General features: G+C 41.9%; 1 protein-coding gene across 1 annotated transcript; it reads left to right on the top strand.

The window, feature by feature from the left end:
• The first annotated feature begins 362 nt into the window (after window positions 1–362).
• On the top strand, window positions 363–14060 carry vim (vimentin). Its single transcript, NM_001134803.1, is given in 9 exon segments — window positions 363–982; window positions 2444–2504; window positions 7488–7583; window positions 7711–7872; window positions 9675–9800; window positions 10766–10986; window positions 11087–11130; window positions 12953–13035; window positions 13692–14060. Coding segments are annotated over 9 exon segments (1386 nt in total). The 5' UTR covers window positions 363–431; the 3' UTR covers window positions 13734–14060.
• The last annotated feature ends 6653 nt before the right edge of the window (window positions 14061–20713 follow it).

The raw sequence follows: 20713 nt of genomic DNA, 5'->3' as shown, positions 1-20713 counted from the left end.
AGCCAATAAGTTTTCAATGAGCAGAAGGCTGCATAAAGAAATTGTATTATTGTGCTGTGTCCTTTCTTTTGGAGCCACACATTAGATGTGAGGGATAAGAGGGACAGAATAGTGCTAAGAGAACCCAGCCCTCTACTCCTGCAAGAGATACGAAGTAACTTTCTGAGAAGATGAGCACAAAGTAGCGGATCGCTAGTCCAGCCCTGTGTGTTTCTATTGGCTAAGAACTTACAAGGGGAAACTGAGCAGCAAATCTGATAGGTTGTCTGAGGCATCTGTCATGGGAAACCCTGTTAGCTTCTGTATAAGTACCGCCCTTGGTGCCAGCTCTCTGTACTGCTCAAGTACTGGCTGGGTGAGGAGAGGGGTGCTCACATAGAAACTCAAGTGTCCAAGGAATTACAAAGGAAACCCAGAGCCTAAGCACCACAATGGCAACAACCAAGTCATCTTACAGAAGGATTTTCGGGGGAAACCCTAGGTCGAGCTCCTCTGGAAATCGCTATGTGACCTCCAGCACCAGGTATTCCCTGGGCAGTGCCATGCGCCCAGGCGCAGGCAGCAGCAGCAGCAGAGTTGTCTATTCCACATCTGCCTCCCCTGCTGTATTCAAGTCCTCCTCGGTAAGGCTGAGAAGCAGCCTTCCCCCAGCCAGGCTGGCAGACACAGTGGACTTCACCCTAGCAGATGCTGTCAACCTTGAATATAAAGCCAACAGGACCAACGAAAAGGCTGAAATGCAAGAGCTAAATGACAGATTTGCCAACTTCATCGACAAGGTGCGATTCCTGGAGCAGCAGAACAAGATCCTTGTGGCTGAGCTGGAACAGCTGAAAGGGAAGGGAACCTCACGGATAGGGGACCTCTACGAGGAGGAGATGAGGGAGCTCCGTAGACAATTAGATCAAGTGACCAACGCTAAAGACCGAGTAGAAGTAGACAGAGACAACCTGGCCGATGACCTCCAGCGACTGAGAGAAAAGTAAGAGCAAGTATAACTTTATCATAGTTACAGCTAATGGTGGATGCTTACTGATCCAATGTCCTCATTGTATTACCTAATCACTTATCAGCATCCTCCTATAGGGTAATTGTAAATAGTATGTTGTATCTATCATTCTGTATAGCCATTCCTTCTCCAACTACTTCTTAAAGACTCCTTTCAGCTTAAAACTGTGAGGGTATGCTGGGAGTTGTAGTCTAGCAATAGCTGCAGGTTCCCCGTATAGACTGGGTGTTGCCTTTTGTTTCTCCAGTATGATGTACATCCCATTAAAGTCCCAGCTGATGTGGGTTTGAATGTTTGTAGCTATGGTATGGCTAGCATATTAGTTTCCATTCAGTAGATTAAGGCAAGTGTTAATGGCAGTCTTGTGTTATGGAGAGCCTGGATGAAATGTCAGAATAGAGATATTAAAGAGATTATTAAACTACTTTATGTAAGTCAGGATGTTCATTATGCTGCTTTGCACTGAACAAGATTATACTTTGTTGTCAGATGGCTGCTTTATCAGAAATGATGGAAACCTTCAGGCTAGATTATATAATGGTCAGAAATGCAGAAGGACTATGAAAAACTGGGCATATACTTTGCCAGGGACACTGTGAAAAACTTTCCTACTCAGTGTCTGGCATTGTGCTCATTGGGATGGGTGTGGCACTCCATTCAGACTGAATGTTGCCTCCATTTTGGTCTCATTGCTAATGGAAGATGCATATTTGTAATATAAAAACATACAAATAGATGGAGCGTTGTTTATTCATTATCCAAATAGCCTTATATTGGCCTATTAACAATAAAAACCTACTAGTGGGTTGGATGTCTATATAGCATTTCCTTGGTTAAATTGTTTGGCAAGAGAAAGTTTACTGAGATCGAGTTCCTCCCTAGGCCTATTAGCCAATTGTTCTGAAAAAAAACATTTGTTTTGCAACATTACTGGCAAACTAAAGAACTTAGTCATGGCAGAACAACTATTTGAGGAAAGTAATACACACACACATACAATATATCTTCATAAATTTCCTCTTAGAGCCAAATTTATCAAGGTACTTCCTAGGTGGCGCTATAATCTAAGAAGAGTTGGAAGTTGGGCAGAAATCTCAGGCTTGGGCGGGGTTCCCTGGGTCTTTACAATATAGCACCCCAAAACCAAGCTGTGGTGATGACTCCCTCTAGATAAAACCAACCCCATCACTTGCCCATTGCAATATCATAGACTTCACTTTAGCTACTTTACTTTTAGCTGCATAGGAGATGGTACAAAATCACTCAAAAATGATTCCCCATTCTCTGCTAAAGCAATCAGCGAATGTCCTACAATGTATGCTTAGTGCTAAATAAAAGATTGTATTTTGTTAGCTCTACAAAGCCTACAATTAAATCTTTTCCCAAGGTTTACAAATCTTTCTCATTTTGAGCTGAAACTTGTTCTTACTTTAGGCTACAAGATGAAATGATCCAGAAGGAAGAAGCAGAAGGCAACCTGCAGTCATTTAGACAGGTATGAGAAGCAATACTACTTCAAACTGTTGGTATATACTGCACTTAGATCTTGCACTTACTGTACAACATGTGCTGAAATCCCCCTAGTGGTACAGCAGTTCATAAGGCATCAGTATGTTGATACATCTGAGATCTTCTCAGCCAAAATTTGGCAATGGGACAGGTGTGTAATTAGTTATGATGTTTGGTTTCTGTATTAGCATGATTCTTCTGTATATATATATATAGCTTAGGATATTTTCACAAATAGGGAAACCCTATGGTCAGTCAATTGAGAAAACAATCAAGTGTTGAAGATATAATAAATATGCTGCTATTACTAGACTAGCCAAGGGCGGATCAGTGAGTCGGGGGGGGGGGGAGGGTTTGGGTTGAGAAACTGAAGCTCAAGTGCTGTTCATTAGGTAGCAAAAATTTCAAACAGGGCCTCTGTTCATTGGTCTCCCCTCTGGTGGTGTCACTCTATCAGCTCCACCCATTATTGGAAATGGGTCTGGTCTTAAAAAAATGGATGAGAACTTAGATGCACGACGGAAATCTGTGGGTTACGTCAGGTGCGGCTTGGAAATTTTCAGACCTGCCCATCACTATCAGAGACCTTTATCAGAGACCTCTTAGCTGCTGTTGTATTACATCCGTTAACAATAAGGCTGCAATATGGGTATCCCTGTACTATTCTATAAACTAGTATATATAACCTAATTATAGACCTTCAAGTTCTACCTTTTATTCAGTTACAATTCCAGTATTCATCAAATGAGACTCTGTCTACAACAGCAGGTAGAGGACCATGAGGTGCCAAGATAATGGCAAAATAAACTTTTACTGGCTATAAAAAGTGGCAAAATCCTGTTTATAAACATATTTTATTTTCCATGTAGTCCTGAACAGAAATTGCCCAAGCATTATAACATGTAGAACATGTTTCAGAAGAAAACCATACAGATCATGGAATGCAGAGCAGATGGTAAAAATTACTCAGCACGCTAAGCATGAATGTCCATTGGTTATGGCCTGGGATAAAATCCCTGGGATCACTGGCAAGTCACTATGGCCTGCAAATGTTATATATTTTCATGAGGGGTGTCTCCTTCTTTAGAAGAGTCAACAAACTGGTTAATCTTGTAGTCTCACATTAGTATCTAAATCTTTTTGTTGTCTCATTATTCTGTGTCCTCCTTTGTAAAGAGGAAACAAGTAAGCTTTCTGCCATATATAATTTATAGCCATATCATGGCTATTCACTCTTACCCTTGGTAAGGTTCACAAAAGTGGACTTTTCTTGCCACCCCTCTCCACCCTTTTGCATTTCCTTCAGACAAAAGAGAACCCAACCAATGACAAACACAAAAGTGCTTCAGATTGGAAGTAGCCCCCAATAATGGGAACTCCGGACCATCTGTTTCCTTTTGCTGAGAAGCATTAGCAGTTTCTCACGGCCGCCCTGTGGAATGCAGGAATAAGAATGATGCAAAGTGTCAGGGCTGAAATAATAGCAGGCTTTGTGCTCCCCCCTTGTGAGCAGTGAGTCCTGCCCTGTCTGTCCTTCTGCAGATGGAAGGCCGAGAGAAAGGAATACGGTTAATCTGCGAAGAATTCCTCTATCTGCCGGAATTTCTTTTTATGCTTCACATATTGATATTGGGAAAGGCTTTTGGGAGTTTTTTTTTTAACATTTTCATTGGCAGGTTTAAAAAAAAAAAAAAAAAAAAAAAAAAATGTGAATTAACTTAAGGAGGTCCCAAGATTATTTTGCAGTTGAGGGGTATAGCAGAGATCATATTAACGTAACAAAACTCTCTTTGGTATATTGAGGAGCCTGCGGCTAGGTCGAGATGGGGGAAAATATAAAATTTGAAGTTGTGCAACTACGAGATAAGTGATGTTGCAAAATTTTTGGAATCATAACAGCGGTATCTTAACCCATTCACCCCCACGACTGATGAATAAATTCCTTAGCTGTGCATTCTCCTTTTCTTAAATAAATTACATTGTTTGAATAGGGTATTGTCCCATTTGTCTATACATACTTCTAGTCATGGTTGTTCTGTTAGAATGTTATACAATGGCTAATTCTAAACAACTTTTCAGTTGGTCTTCCATTATTTGTTTTTTTAGTTTTTGAATGATGTGTCTTCTTCAGACTCTTTCCAACATTCAAATGGGGGTCACTGACCACAGAAGCCAAAAAAGAAAATATTGCTCAGTTAGGCTACAATTTGATTGCTATTGTTACTTTTTATTGCTTATTTTTCCTATTCCTGTCTTTTATTCAAACCACTCCCTGGTTGCTAAGGTAATTTGAACCCTAGCAACCAGATAACTGCTGAAATTCCAATTCCATCATTAAAAAAACACAAATAATAAAAAATGAAGACCAGTTGCAAATTGTCTCAGAATATTACTCTCTACATAATACTAAAAGTTAACTCAAAGGTGAACAACCCATTTAACTTGGGTTTACTAAATAGGGCTTGTCCGGACATACTTTTTGCCTGTCACGGGAAAAGCAGCTCCCAGTAAATATCAGAATAGCACTCAGTAGTAAGAAATCCAAGTCCAGCTTGGGACTCCTCCAGTTACATGGGAGTAGTAGAAACAATAGGTTACCTGAAAGCAGTTCTAATGTGTAGCGCTGGCTCCTTCTGAAAGCTCAGACTCAGGCACAATGGTAGAGTGAATTATTTGCTGTGTAAACAGTGTAATTTAGAAATAAAAAGTACCCCATAAAAATCATGAAAGTTTCCCTTTAATTGGCTTCAACTGTTTTTTGCTTATGGCCAGGGAGAGAAAGCCAATTGGGCTATAACATGTTTTCCTTCTACTTTGGGCTGAACTTCTGCTTCTTAGAAACAGGTTAAAACAAAAAATCATTCCATTGAGAAGCCTGCTGTATAATGAGTTGCTCCTTATCTTAAAGCTTAATAGAGCTGCAGCTGAGGAAAGGAAAGGGTTTGTTAATACAGAGGGGTTTGCAGTGGAAAAGTATTTTTTTTTAAACCAGCTCATAAGAGCCACAAAACCTTATACACTGAACTCATGTTAAACAAGGGTCCATACCAGCCCTTTAATATGTTAATTTTTACAGTCCTATAAAAGTTAATTCAAAGGTCTTTAAGAAAGGAGACTAAAGCATATAAAAAACATTTGGGAATGGCCATTGAACCTTTGCAGCCTCAGCTCTGCTCTCTGTGCTTTCATATGTAAAGAGCTTTGGTAAATCAAGCAGATCACTGAGCTAAAAATCACTGTTCACTCCAGTAGAAATTTGGATGAAAGGAATAACTGAGCCATTCATGTGGTTTACTTGCATTTATTTTACAGCATGTCAAATAAGTTTGGATTGAATACATTTATTCATTATAACTTTATGAAAAGACTACATGGGCAGTTCCTTTATTCCTGGTCAGAATTAAAAGGATTATTCCATTTCCTATTGTATTGTATGAGGCTCCCACTTGGCAATGTTACATGGCTTTAGCTTCCCAACAGTAAATTCATGGATAGGATTAAGTCTAATTCATAACTGCTGGACAGTTTGGCAGGAACTTTAGCTTCTAGCAATACCATACCAACTGCTTGTGCAAATGTAATACACCTATGAGATTACAAGGCCACATCATGCCCATCTTATGCAGATTCATGGTTTTGTGTTCGACACTTGAGCCCAGCACTCTTGTTACATAAGCTGTGTCATGCACTGCACCTGGGGTGGGTCAATATGAGATACAAGCTATTAATGTCTTGCATAAATGAGTCCCGGTAGGATTATGGCAGCTACTAACCATAAAAATTAGGATTTTTTTACAAGTAGCATATGGTACCATTAGCCCTTACTTCACTAGAGTTTGCTCTATGTCCCTCATCATGTGGCCCCCCTTCTAAAGTGAACTAGATTAGTATATTGCATCATTAAAAGAAATTGGTTTTCATTCAGCTCTCGTTTTAACAACATGGCTATCCATATGCTCCTGTAACACATCTTCCAGCATCCTCCAGTAACAGAGGCCTGGGGGCAGATGTGAGCCCCCAGCAACCTCCAGTAACAGAGGCCTGGGGGCAGATGTGAGCCCCCAGCAACCTCCAGTAACAGGGGCCTGGGGGCAGATGTGAGCCCCCAGCAACCTCCAGTAACAGGGGCCTGGGGGCAGATGTGAGCTCCCAGCATTCACCAATTACAGAATGGTTCTAACGGTCCCTGCCAGAAGCACAGTTGGAGGGCAATAGCCAATCACAGCCCTGCATTCACACAAGCAAAGACAGACTTCAGTTCCCTATCAGGTTAGGCTATCCTACAGTGCAGTGTGATGAGTGCCGCTGGCTCCCCTGTGCAGCCTGGGAAAGGAGGCAGGAAGTGGATGGGGTTAGTAGGGTTTGGGGAGAATTCTTCAATAAATTAGCCTGCAAATCAACCCTTTTTTTTACACAAAATATTCCCTTTAATTAAAGACCATTGCAGCCTAGATGCTCCACTTACTGTTAGTTTTACATATAGATGGCTGGAGTGATTGATTTTATTGATGACAGGTTGCAGGTTGGGTGTATTTTGGCTGTAAGGCTTAACCGAGTCCAGATTGCCATAAAGCAGTGCATGGACCATTTTCAAAGTGACCCTTTCCTGCTTTTAACCTTGATGTTCTTGGGTTAGAGGCATCTGGATGGAATTTGTGCTCTTGGCTACCAATAGCCTAGGTCAAACAACATCATAATAATTTTTGTTTTCCTTTAATTCATGCTTTTTTTATCCTTAGAGCCAAAGATGAACTCTGCTAAGTTATGTCATTTGGGTCTCGCCCTTAACATCTGGCATTTAAATGATTAGCACATGGGACTGGGCTGCAACAGCCCTGCATTAATATGCCTTCCTTTAGAAATGACTAGAATATCAAACCTTTAATATGCTTCTTAAAATCATTTATGTGTATTAAGGAGTTGACATATGATTTACTAGCTGTTAACTGTAACACCATTTTATTCTCAGGATGTGGACAATGCCTCTTTGGCACGTATTGACTTGGAGAGGAAAGTGGAGTCTTTACAAGAGGAGATTGTTTTCCTGAAGAAACTCCATGATGAGGTGAGACTAGAAAGCCCTACATTTATGTAGTCTGCCATGTTTGTAGTTGTATCTTGATTCTGTTATATAAATTCTACGTTTTTAAGACCTGAAAAAAAGTTGAACTTTTTGTTATTTGTTTGACTAGGAAATCCGAGAACTTCAGCTTCAAATTCAGGAGTCACATATCCAGGTTGACATGGATGTGTCCAAACCGGACCTCACTGCTGCCCTGCGTGATGTCCGCCAGCAGTACGAGAATGTGGCTGCTAAAAATCTTTCGGATGCCGAAGACTGGTACAAGTCTAAGGTGCGTCACAAGAGATTCTGCCATTAGTGGTGGTGGTTGAGAATATATATACACGAACTGTGCACCTTATGGTGCTTTGGTGGAGCTGAGAGTTGTACTTTAACAACAAAAGGTTTGGTGATGGGAATTAAAAAACTTAGCTATAGTTTTCTTGCTATACTAAACCTGCTATCCCACAGTCCCTTCCCAGAGGCCATTATCCCCCCACTGCTACTATAGGCACCATCTCCCCCCACTATACCTGCTATCCCACAGCCCCAGTCCCTTCCCAGAGGCTATTATCCCCCCACTGCTACTATAGGCACCATCTCTTCCTACTATACCTGCTATCCCACAGCCACAGTCCCTTCCCAGAGGCTATTATCCCCCACTGCTACTATAGGCACCATCTCTCACTACTATACCTGCTATCCCACAGCCCCAGTCCCTTCCCAGAGGCTATTATCCCACTGCTACTATAGGCACCATCTCTCACTACTATACCTGCTATCCCACAGCCACAGTCCCTTCCCAGGGGCTATTATCCCCCCACTGCTACTAAAGGTACCATCTCTCCCTACTATACCTGCTATACCACAGCCACAGTCCCTTCCCAGAGGCTAATATCCCCCCACTGCTACTATAGGCACCATCTCTCCCTACTATACCTGCTATCCCACAGCCCCAGTCCCTTCCCAGAGGCTATTATCCCCCCACTGCTACTATAGGCACCATCTCTCACTACTATACCTGCTATCCCACAGCCACAGTCCCTTCCCAGGGGCTATTATCCCCCCACTGCTACTAAAGGTACCATCTCTCCCTACTATACCTGCTATACCACAGCCCCAGTCCCTTCCCAGAGGCTATTATCCCCCCACTGCTACTATAGGCACCATCTCTCACTACTATACCTGCTATCCCACAGCCCCAGTCCCTTCCCAGAGGCTATTATCCCACTGCTACTATAGGCACCATCTCTCACTACTATACCTGCTATCCCACAGCCCCAGTCCCTTCCCAGAGGCTATTATCCCCCCACTGCTACTATAGGCACCATCTCTCCCTACTATACCTGCTATCCCACAGCCACAGTCCCTTCCCAGAGGCTATTATCCCACTGCTACTATAGGCACCATCTCTCCCTACTATACCTGCTATCCCACAGCCACAGTCCCTTCCCAGGGGCTATTATCCCCCCACTGCTACTAAAGGTACCATCTCTCCCTACTATACCTGCTATACCACAGCCACAGTCCCTTCCCAGAGGCTAATATCCCCCCACTGCTACTATAGGCACCATCTCACCCTACTATACCTGCTATACCACAGCCACAGTCCCTTCCCAGAGGCTATTATCCAACTGCTACTATAGGTACCATCTCTCCCTACTATACCTGCTATACCACAGCCACAGTCCCTTCCCAGAGGCTAATATCCCCCCACTGCTACTATAGGTACCATCTCTCCCTACTATACCTGCTATACCACAGCCACAGTCCCTTCCCAGAGGCTATTATCCCACTGCTACTATAGGCACCATCTCTCCCTACTATACCTGCTATCCCACAGCCACAGTCCCTTCCCAGAGGCTATTACCCCACTGCTATTATTGGCACCATCTCCCTATACTATCCTTGAGCATTAAAACAACATTCTGGTTTACATTTAACTGTACAAGAAAAACTTTAGGGAGAGCCTTGGCCTGTTATGAGTAAAATAAGAACAACAATACAATGTGATGTGTCAGTCTCAAAAACAACCATTTGTACATGACCTATAATGGCATTTAAGATACTAAAATGTAGCTTACTGTGTTGTAGTTTGCGGACCTGTCGGAAGCTGCTAATCGCAACAATGATGCCCTGCGTCAAGCTAAGCAGGATGCCAATGACTACCGCAGACAGATCCAGACTCTCACCTGCGAGATTGATGCAATGAAAGGATCTGTGAGTACAACAACTGTGACAAATGAAGGGGAATGTTGGGCAGTCCAGTTGAGTTTTCCACAGACTAAAACTTTCCAAGTGCACTGAAGCAGACAAGTGTGCATATTACTTGGATCACAAATATCCATGGGAATGCCTTTTTCTGTGATGTGATGGGGGAGAATTATACTAACATTTTAACCCATGGTGTGAATGAATTGGGTACGCCAATGATGTTATTGGTTTTATCTAGTGCTAACAATACTGTACAGTAAATAATTATGGCAGAGCCGGAACTAGGGGTAGGCAGAAAAGTTACATGCCTAGGGTGCAACGTTGAGGGTATTTGGCACATTCTTTTGCCTACCCCTAGTTCCAAGCTCTTTTTATACCCCCCACCGCGAGCTACCTCCATCCCGTCTTCAGCGCCGCCAGCAACCCGGCTTAGCTCGGCACTGAATTCTGGTACAAAGGGTCCCTACCTATAGAGCTTTTTGTGCCAAAAGGATAAGGATAAGTGACTTTCTGATGCTAGAAGACTCAGGAGTCATCCACAGACCTGAACCCTGGGGTTAGCCCTCCCTTTTGGAGACATATGAAGCCATGTTTTATGCATGAAGTTGGCATCTCTCTCCAGTTTTGTTAAGAAATGCCTCCTTTACAAGCATTGTAACTGGATGCTTAAATGCCCTTATTACGCACATATTTTAATACTGTGCTCGAGCAGGGTTTCAAATGTCCTGTGAATGTTTTTTGTTCATTGAACATTTGCCCCCACCCTAAATCAATTGATTTAAATGTTTTCAGATTTTTGAATAGGAAGATAAAGAAGAGCAACTCCATAATGTACTTGTTAAGCCTTATTTTATATTTTGCTTTTCCAATATTTTTATTGTTGTTGTTGTTCGTGGTCTAAAACTCGCCTAGGAATCCGTTATCTGCCCATGCTCACTGACTTACTGGCATACTGTTGTATTCCCTTGCAGAATGAGTCTTACGAACGCCAAATGCGAGAAATGGAGGAGAATTTTGCCGGAGAAGCTGCTAATTATCAGGACACTATTCAGCGCCTGCAAGAGGAGATCCACAACATGAAGGAAGAGATGGCTCGGCACTTGCGAGAGTACCAGGATCTGCTCAATGTTAAGATGGCCCTTGATATAGAGATTGCTACTTACAGGAAACTCCTGGAGGGAGAAGAGAGCAGGTAGGTTTGAAAAGCTGTCACTAAGCATTAATGTTGGCATTTCTATACTGAATTAGGCTGAACGGTGTGTGAACTGTCATAAATATGTTCTGTTTTGCAGAATTACTGTTCCCGTACATTCCTTTTCTTCAATGAGCCTTAGAGGTAAATCTCTTTTAATTTTATTCTTTATAAAGGGAAGTTAGCAGGATGTTATATCTGTATACTAACTAGTTTGAGCATCAGTACTTGCATTGTTAAAAACAACTATGACATGAATGGGTCTGGGTATTTGATCAGCTTGTCGAATGACTGGCTCAGTCAGAACAGCCTTCCTGTCTTGGACTCGTTTCCCATTCAAGCAAATGTGAAATGACGGTCATAAGGCATATGCAAGTGATGTCAGATGGGGTAAAATGCAAAAAAACTAATGACGGTGCAGTAAAGAGCCTTTATATTTAATCGGCAGACTAATGCTCATTATAAACACCAAACTAAGTAAGAACTCAGAACTGCCTGTACTAAGTGGTACCCTTCCTTCTCCAGCATCCATTTAGGAGTCCTTGTTGCATACAAAGGATGGGGGTAAAGAGGAATATCCTGGGTGTTTTCATAAACCCCTATGTAATTTTCTTAAAGGGGTAGTACTGGTCTTTTTTTGTATTTTTGAATTATTTAGCATTTTGTTTAGCAGCTCTTTAATTTGGATCTTCAGTGGATATCTGGTTGCTAGGGTCCAATTTACCCTAGCAGCAAGGCAGTGGTGATAGGAGAGGGACTGAATAGAAAGATAAGTAACAAAGTAACAAAACCAATACATTTGTAGTCTCGCAGAGCAGTCATTTTTTGGCTGCTTGAGTTGGTGACCCCCATTTGAAAGTTGGGAAGAAGCAGAAGAGGAATGAAAATAATTCTAAAACTTTAAAAAATGAAGACTAATTAAAAAGTTTCTAAGAATAGGCCATTCTATAACATACTAAATGATAACCTAATGGTGACCTGCCCAATTAAGAGCAATGACACACAGGGAGAATAAGAAGTGCGCTCAAACAAAGTAGACAATTAAAAAGAAGTTGTACCAAGCTTAACTTTTTTAGTTCTATGGCACCAGTGCGTTTTGTTGCTGCTACAAAATGCCAGAAAATACATTGCCATAGTGTATATGGTAATTGCTTTGCTACATCACTTAGATCACATAATCACTGATTGGTGAGCGATTAAACAACTAGCAGAGGTGATTCTCAATATCCCCTGTGGCAAAGCATCTTCTGGTGTTTGGTAGCCACAACAAATGTGGGTGACACGCACCGCATGTTATTGCCCTTAGGCCAATGGCATTTTGTTGCATCTCCTAAGGATGACAAAGTGTCTAGGAATACCTTGGATTTGTTTCCATTACCAACGGATGCCAAGGTATATTTGGGTTCTTTGTCACTTGCCATCAGACTAAGGGCAATTTCCATGCAATTACACAGGATGTCATTAGCAGCGGTATTGAAACCTCAATTTCACATCCCATAAATTGTCCTTGCATTTTACTCCATTTATTGTTGTCCCACCAATATATATCAATATATTGTCTGTCCAACCAATATAGTTTTTTTTTGGTGAAGGAAGGCTGACAGCTTTTTTAGATGTGCCAGTATAAGGAAAGTGATTAATATATGTAGCTTTTGAGATAAGTCCGATGGGCAACCAAATGAGCTCATGTCCTGACATGGGGGCCTTCGCCAATTCTATTATACCAATATAATATAATACATATATAATTTACAGACATTTAGGCTGATAACACACGGAAAGATTAGACACCTACAGTTACTAATATCCCTTAAATGCTTTCCGACTGGCAATTTACTTCACTAAGGGATGAGGTATAGCACTAAGGGATGAGGTATAGCACTAAGGGACTACATTCCATAGTGCAGGTGTATTGTATATTGTGTATTTGTATTGTTTGCAGAATGATAGTTGCTTTGTCTTGCAGAAACCAACCTTGATTCGCACCCAGTGGAAAGCCATTCCAAACGCACTCTGCTCATCAAGACTGTGGAGACAAGAGATGGACAGGTTTGTCTTCACCTTTTGTGATACAAATTCTGCATGTGTGTGTCTGTGTTCCAGTATAGCTGAATAAGATGGGTAAGAGAAAGTGAATCAACAAGAGACTTGTTTGATAAATACAAAATAATGGCATTCAGAAAAGATGAAGTTTTATTTACATAGTATTTAGTTTACAAAACAATTTGCAATAACATAACGCAGATAACTTGCCAATATAAAATCCTGGCAGAAGTGTAAAGAGTCTTAGCAACACCTTCAGCAATACAGTCAACGCTTTATATCATTGGCAGCCCTCCAGCCTTCTGCACTTCCAGGCTACTGCCACCTAAAAGCTGCCAATGGGCCGAGTAGGCAGCTTATCGGCCCGTGCACTGGCTCCTCAGATGGGTCTACCCAACCGATATCTGGCCGAAAATCATCCAGATATTTATCAGCAGGTTTTAAAGATTCAGTCAGGACTCATTGATGCGGCTCTCTCGCCGGCCTTATCCTGTCAATGTGATCCAATATTTCCCACCTCAAGCTTCAATGTGAATTTTAATTGGCCTGAAACTAAAAGAGTGTGACTGTTATGACTGTGTTTTCATGTACTGATGCCTTGGTTGTTAGCCAAGAGGGTTATTCATTGGTGTGTACTAACAGTGGTCGGTTTCTTTTGGCAGGTTATTAATGAAAGCTCTCAGCACCATGATGACCTGGAATGAAACTGAAATATCCAAAGCAAAGCGGAGAACCTTTACCAGCACCGTAATACTGTTACCTGTTTTAAAGTTTGAAGAAAACCAGCTTTCAAGTGCCTTTTGCAGTAAATTGGAGAGCACAAGATAGGGATAAGCTAACTGCTAATTAGGAGTTTGGTTTGAGTGACAGCCCTTGAGAAGGTCACACAGCGAGCTTCCTTCTGTCTAGTTTACAGACAATGTAATAGCAAAGATCTTGTGCCGCAATACTGTTTTTACATTCCCAAGAAAAAAGCTTTTTTTATTTCCAGGCAATGTGCAGCCAGTGCTTCAATAAATCTTTAGAAATAACAGCCTGTCCATGTGTTATTTGTTTAACCCTCACTAGCCAAGGTTAAATTGCATACTGGTAGAATTTGGGAAAAAAAGGCCTTAACACTAATGGCAAATGAGTCTGCTTTTCCACCTGCATAAAAACACAGTAAACCCCCCCCTCAAGAATCAAAAGGTAGTGTAACAACCCCCAGCATCAAGTGGCACAGTGTATGCCCCAGCTTTACGTGGCACAGTGTAACATCCCCCAGCACTAAGTGGCACAGTGTAACATCCCCCAGCTCCACATGGCACAGTGTAACATCCCCCAGCTCCACATGGCACAGTGTAACATCCCCCAGCACTAAGTGGCACAGTGTAACATCCCCCAGCTCCACATGGCACAGTGTAACATCCCCCAGCTCCATGTGGCACAGTGTATGCCCCAGCTCCACGTGGCACAGTGTAACATCCCCCAGCTCCACATGGCACAGTGTAACATCCCCCAGCACTAAGTGGCACAGTGTAACATCCCCCAGCTCCTCATGGCACAGTGTAACATCCCCCAGCTCCATGTGGCACAGTGTATGCCCCAGCTCCACATGGCACAGTGTAACATCCCCCAGCACTAAGTGGCACAGTGTAACATCCCCAGCTCCACATGGCACAGTGTAACATCCCCCAGCTCCTCATGGCACAGTGTAACATCCCCCAGCTCCATGTGGCACAGTGTATGCCCCAGCTCCACGTGGCACAGTGTAACATCCCCCAGCTCCACATGGCACAGTGTAACATCCCCCAGCTCCACATGGCACAGTGTAACATCCCCCAGCTCCATGTGGCACAGTGTATGCCCCAGCTCCACGTGGCACAGTGTAACATCCCCCAGCTCCATGTGGCACAGTGTATGCCCCAGCTCCACATGGCACAGTGTAACATCCCCCAGCACTAAGTGGCACAGTGTAACATCCCCAGCTCCACACGGCACAGTGTAACATCCCCCAGCTCCTCATGGCACAGTGTAACATCCCCCAGCTCCATGTGGCACAGTGTATGCCCCAGCTCCACGTGGCACAGTGTAACATCCCCCAGCTCCACATGGCACAGTGTAACATCCCCCAGCTCCACATGGCACAGTGTAACATCCCCCAGCACCATGTGGCATAGTGTATGTCCCAGCTTCACGTGGCACAGCGTAACATCCCCCAGCTCCATGTGGCACAGTGTATGCCCCAGCTCCATGTGGCACAGTGTAACATCCCCCAGCTCCACATGGCACAGTGTAACATCCCCCAGCTCCACATGGCACAGTGTAACATCCCCCAGCACCATGTGGCACCGTGTAACATCCCCCAGCATAATGTGGCATAGTGTATGTCCCAGCTCCACGTGGCACAGCGTAACATCCCCCAGCTCCATGTGGCACAGTGTATGCCCCAGCTCCATGTGGCACAATGTAACATCCCCCAGCTCCACGTGGCACAGTGTTACATACTTACTGGTTATTTTGTTTTGTATGATGTAGAGAGTGCTATCCTGAAACAATTTGCAATTGCTCTTTGTTATTTATTTAGCAACTCTCCAGTTCTGAATTTTAGCAGCTATATGGTTGCTAAGGTCTGAATAACCTTAGCAACCAGACAGTGATTCAAATAAGAAACTGGAATATGAAAAGGAGTGGGTCTAGATAGAACGATAAGCTGTAAAAAGTAAGAATAACAAACACAAAGCAGCCTTGTCCTTACTGCCTGCTACAGGGCCCCATTGCAGGCTGCACCCACAGCTCCCTAACTGCAGGTAGGGGTGGGACACGTATGTGCCTCCCACTTGCCAACCTCAAAATGGAGCACGGACATCTGTAGTTGCCCCGCCATGAATACAGCACTGCCTCCAGTCAGTAGTGCTGTATTCATAGGGGTGGCCACAGGTCTCCTGATTGTACCAGATTTTTGCACCCTGCTTTCCACATTGTACATGACCCTACTGTAGATCAATTGTGTAGGGAACTGTATTTCCTGACACTCATGTAACTTTCTCTACAGTCTTCCTGTAACAAGCTGCGTCGTAGCTATCGGCCCAGCATCTTAGCAACAGCTCCATAACCCCTGGAGAAATGATTGATCCTTTACCCAAAAGAGTATATTCCCACAGGAATTGTGTTATTTACATTAATACCATTATAACCCAGGGGAAAGGAATAAATATGAACTGGACAACTGTAAAGAGCACCTTTCTTATAAAACCTCAACAAATTTTAAGGCCCTGCAGGTATGGGTGTTTCAATGTAAAGTACCCTTAACAGTTTTTAATAAAGTTAAAAGCCAGGGACGCTATAGATAACAGCAATTTTTTGGCCATGCCCATTTTCATGCCTTCATAAACCACTCCCCCTTTTCCAGATACTCCCTGCATTATACACAGTGGAAGGCAGTAACTGTATATACTATATATACATTGAGAGCCAGTGAAACATTTGGGTGCAATGCTGGTTTCATTTGTACGGCCTCCCAGAACATTTGGGAGAAAACATGTCAGTTTTATGTATTATTATTTTAGTGTATTGTACAGGTATCGGACCCCTTATCCGGAAACCCGTTATCCAGAAAGTTCCGAATTACAGAAGTGCCTTCTCCCTTAGACTCCATTATAAGCAAATAATTCTAATTTTTAAAAATGATTTCCTTTTTCTCTGTAATAATAAAACAGGACCTTGTACTTGATCCCAACTAAGTTATAATTACCCCTTATTGGGGGTAGAACAGCCCTATTGGGTTTATTTAATGGTTAAATGATTCCCTTTCTCCTGTAATAATAAAAAGTACCTGTAACTTTGATCCCAAGCTAAGATATAATTACCACTTATTGGGGGCCAGAACCAGCCCTATTGGGTTTATTTAATGGTTAAATGATTCCCTTTTCTCTGTAATATTAAAAACAGCTACCTGTGACTTTGATCCCAACTAAGTAATAATTACCCCTTATTGGGGGCAGAAACAGCCCTATTGGGTTTATTTAATGGTTAAATGGATTCCCTTTTCCTCTGTAATAAAAGAACAGTACCCTGGTACTTGATCCGCAACTATGATATAAATTACCCCTTATTGGGGGGCCAGAACAGCCCTATTCGGGTTTATTAATGGTTAAATGATTCCCTTTTCTCTGTATAATTAAAACAGTACCTGTACTTGATCCCAACTAAAGATATAATTACCCCTTATTGGGGGCAGAACAGCCCTATTGGGTTTATTTCATGGTTAAATGATTCCCTTTTCTCTGTAATAATAAAACAGTACCTTGTACTTGATCCCAACTAAGATATAATTAATCCTTATTGGAACCAAAACAATTCTATTGGGTTTAATTACTGTTTAAATTATTTTTTTTAGTAGACTTAAGGTAGGAGATCCAAATTACGGAAAGACCCCTTATCCGGAATACCTCAGGTCCTGAGCATTCTGGATAACGGGTTCCATACCTGTATAATAAAACTACATCAAATATTCAGGCCCCCTGCTTATCAGAATTACATTGCCTGTTATCTCATGTGATTCACCATGTACTGTATGTCTGCAAACATTCAATTACATTATTAGCGGAAGTTAACTCTGATTTATTAGATCATGTAGAGCAACAAATATTATTTTATACCAGCCTTCCTATATTTTAATCTAATTTCCCCATTCATAACATTGGCAACAAGAATCATTTATACCAGCCAGACTGGTAAAATATTAGCACCAAGTCCGAATCCATTGGAATGCAAAACCTTAAAATATTTAACGTTACATTGTGTGATAATGTAAATTGTGGGGTTTTTTTGTGTGTGGTTAGTGGGGCACATTTTTCCCTGAATTATCAAATTAGGATTCAGATTCAGGATTTGGGATTCAGCTGATTCTGTGGATGAAGCAGTGTTTAATGTAAATATCAGCGCTGCCTCTATTCCTGCCCTTATGCGCTTTCTGTAGTACAGGGAATTTCTACTTATCTGTTCTTACATATAGCAACATGAGGGGCTGCTTTTATACTGTTTTACTGCCATCTAGTGGTACAAACTGGCACTGCACTAGAAGCACTGGTTTAGTATGGTTAACAATAGATTTTAGCAAGTATCAATTTATCATCACTTTCAAATTGAATTAAAGAAAATGTAATGTTTGCTCCTCTGCAAAATATGTTTTTTTCTTGCTCTTACAGTTTTCATTCTCAAACCTTGTTACTTTGCAAGGTACATATTCCTTTGTCATGCACATGTTGAGAGGCCTAATTTAGAGGCCAAATATAGGTTGTATGTATTTCATTTTGTTTCACTACTTAAACCAACCAAACATATTTGTTTCTGGTAATATTTATAGATACATTTTTTATTGGGAATTTTATTAGGATTCTGCTGCTCTGGTTAATACTCTATATAAAGCTATATAGGGGCACTGCCTGTTTTCACCTTGGGTGAGGTCTTTTAAAAGTCAAAATGGGAGGGATCTCTTGGTCCAGGGTTAGTGGATTACTGCCTAATTGGATATATGTGTTAATGATAAGAATAATACAACCTGCATGATTCTATTATATTTTTTTATTTGTTTGCAAATTGGGCTGTTTTGGGGCAATATTTAAAATTATTTTTCACTTTACCAAATAACAGCAGAATATCCTTGAGAGTGGAATGATGTGCTGTGTTTGGACAAGGAATAAAGGTATCGGGGCAGGAATAGGCAGCTTTCTGGCAGAGCTCCTATAAAATCCTCAGTCAGAGACCTGTGGGCTGGATGTGCCTCTGTAGTATTTTTGTGACTCCCAGTCTGCTCCAGGCTCCATAGGCTTCATTGTATGATATCATTGTTTGAATATTATCTGGCCCTTAAACACTCAGTATTACTTTCTATGACTCTGTGACACTACATTACTACATATAATAAGCTAGATAGCACTGATATGATGTAAAGGGCCCAAGGACTGCAAACCTTCATAGCCATGAGAAGATTCATTTGTGTACTTCAGGCCATTTTAACTGAACGTTTTCTAGTGCCAAAGTCATCTTGACTAACCCTCTCCTGGCACTAGGGCAGGATTACATTTGTTATAATGATATCAGAGCCATCTACTCCTGTTGGTCTGTGATTAACCATACCAGTGAATGACTGAAATAGTGAAATTTAGTTTTTCCTTGCCTGTGTTTTTGAGTGCAGTTAAGACCTGGCAGCAGCTGTGGTTATAGGCAGGAGAAAGCACTGAAGAGTTCATTTATGAACAGAGGCTGCGTTTTGTCCTGCACTCCCCTGTGGTGCAACGTAGGAGAAATCCACCGCAGGGAAACTCAGGGCTAAACACCCATGTGTAGGAACCCTTAGACACATACTATAGGGCTGCTCTTGTAGCAAGCCATTCAGCAGCCCCAGAGCCTTAGTACTACCTAAAACAAAACATTTTTATTCTGAGTTTTACTTGCCTTTAATAAATGACACATGCCCACAATAGCGTTGCCACCTCACCCCTTTAATATCAGCTATATATTGAACTCACATCCTACATTAGCAATTGCAGTGACACCTCAATGTACTCTGATTTCATGATTCTGATTTCATGTATAATTTTTGTGGTGATGTTCCAAAAAATGGCTGTTTGTGCTTTGTGAATGTTGTTAATAGTGAAATAAGGAGGTTTAAAGGAGAAAGAAAGGTAAAAACTAAGTAAGCTTTATCAGAAAGGTCTATGTAAATACAGCCATAAGCACTCACAGAAACGCTGCCCTGACTTCCCTGAAAAAAGATTAGTTGTATCTGTAATTCCTGTGCCAGAGACACGGAGCTTTCTGCTGTCTGCTCTCTCCTGCTCCCCCCTCCCTCAAGAATACTAAGAACTCCCCCCTTAGGAATGTGGATCTGAGCCAATCAGCAGGAAGCTGACTCATAGGGGCACATTTACTAATCCACAAACGTCCGAAAGCGTCCGAATGCATTTTTTTCGTATTGATCGGTATTTTTGCAACTTTTCCATCGCCGTCGTGATTTTTTTCGTATTTTGCGGATTTTTTCGTCACCGTTACGACTTTATCGTATATTTTCCGCGACTTTTTCGCCGCCGTTGCGAAAAATTCGGATTGGCTTTTCCGCCATTTACAATTGCTCAATACAAAAAAATCGCGATGGTGACGAAAACATTGCGCAAAATACGATAAAGTTGTTTTCGTTTCCAATCTGATTTTTTCCCATTCGGGATTCGGATTCAAGGATTAGTAAATGTGCCCCATAGTCTAACTATCTGAGCATGTTCACTTGGTCTGGGTGTCTGTGCAGGAGTGAGGCATTATGGGAACTTTCTTTACACAGCTCAGCGTTTTTTCTTCCTGTTTGGCTTCTGATCTTCTGAACAGGTGAAATATGGGGAGACTTAAGGGCACTATTGAGACAACTGAAGGTATGCCTGCAGCTTGAGATTAACTCTTTACTAGCCTTTCCTTCTCCTTTAAAGTACTAACCAGATAAATACTGGTTCTGTCTGTAAATAGTCAATTCCAATCAGTCTGCACCTCATACAGTCATACACAAATGACTTGTTGCTTTAGGTTGTTAATGTGACTGTCAGCGAGGCCTTGCACTTCCCCCCATAGTGCGACATTAGTGCTGCTGCTTAACCCTCATTATTAACACAGTAAATATTGTATTTTACAGTTAAACAGACTCCTGTGCTCATAT

The sequence above is a fragment of the Xenopus tropicalis genome, chromosome 6 (assembly GCF_000004195.4).
Source record: "Xenopus tropicalis strain Nigerian chromosome 6, UCB_Xtro_10.0, whole genome shotgun sequence".
Taxonomy (NCBI): domain Eukaryota; kingdom Metazoa; phylum Chordata; class Amphibia; order Anura; family Pipidae; genus Xenopus; species Xenopus tropicalis.
Note: the sequence above shows the minus strand (reverse complement) of the source record. Positions and strands in the feature narration are given on the sequence as shown.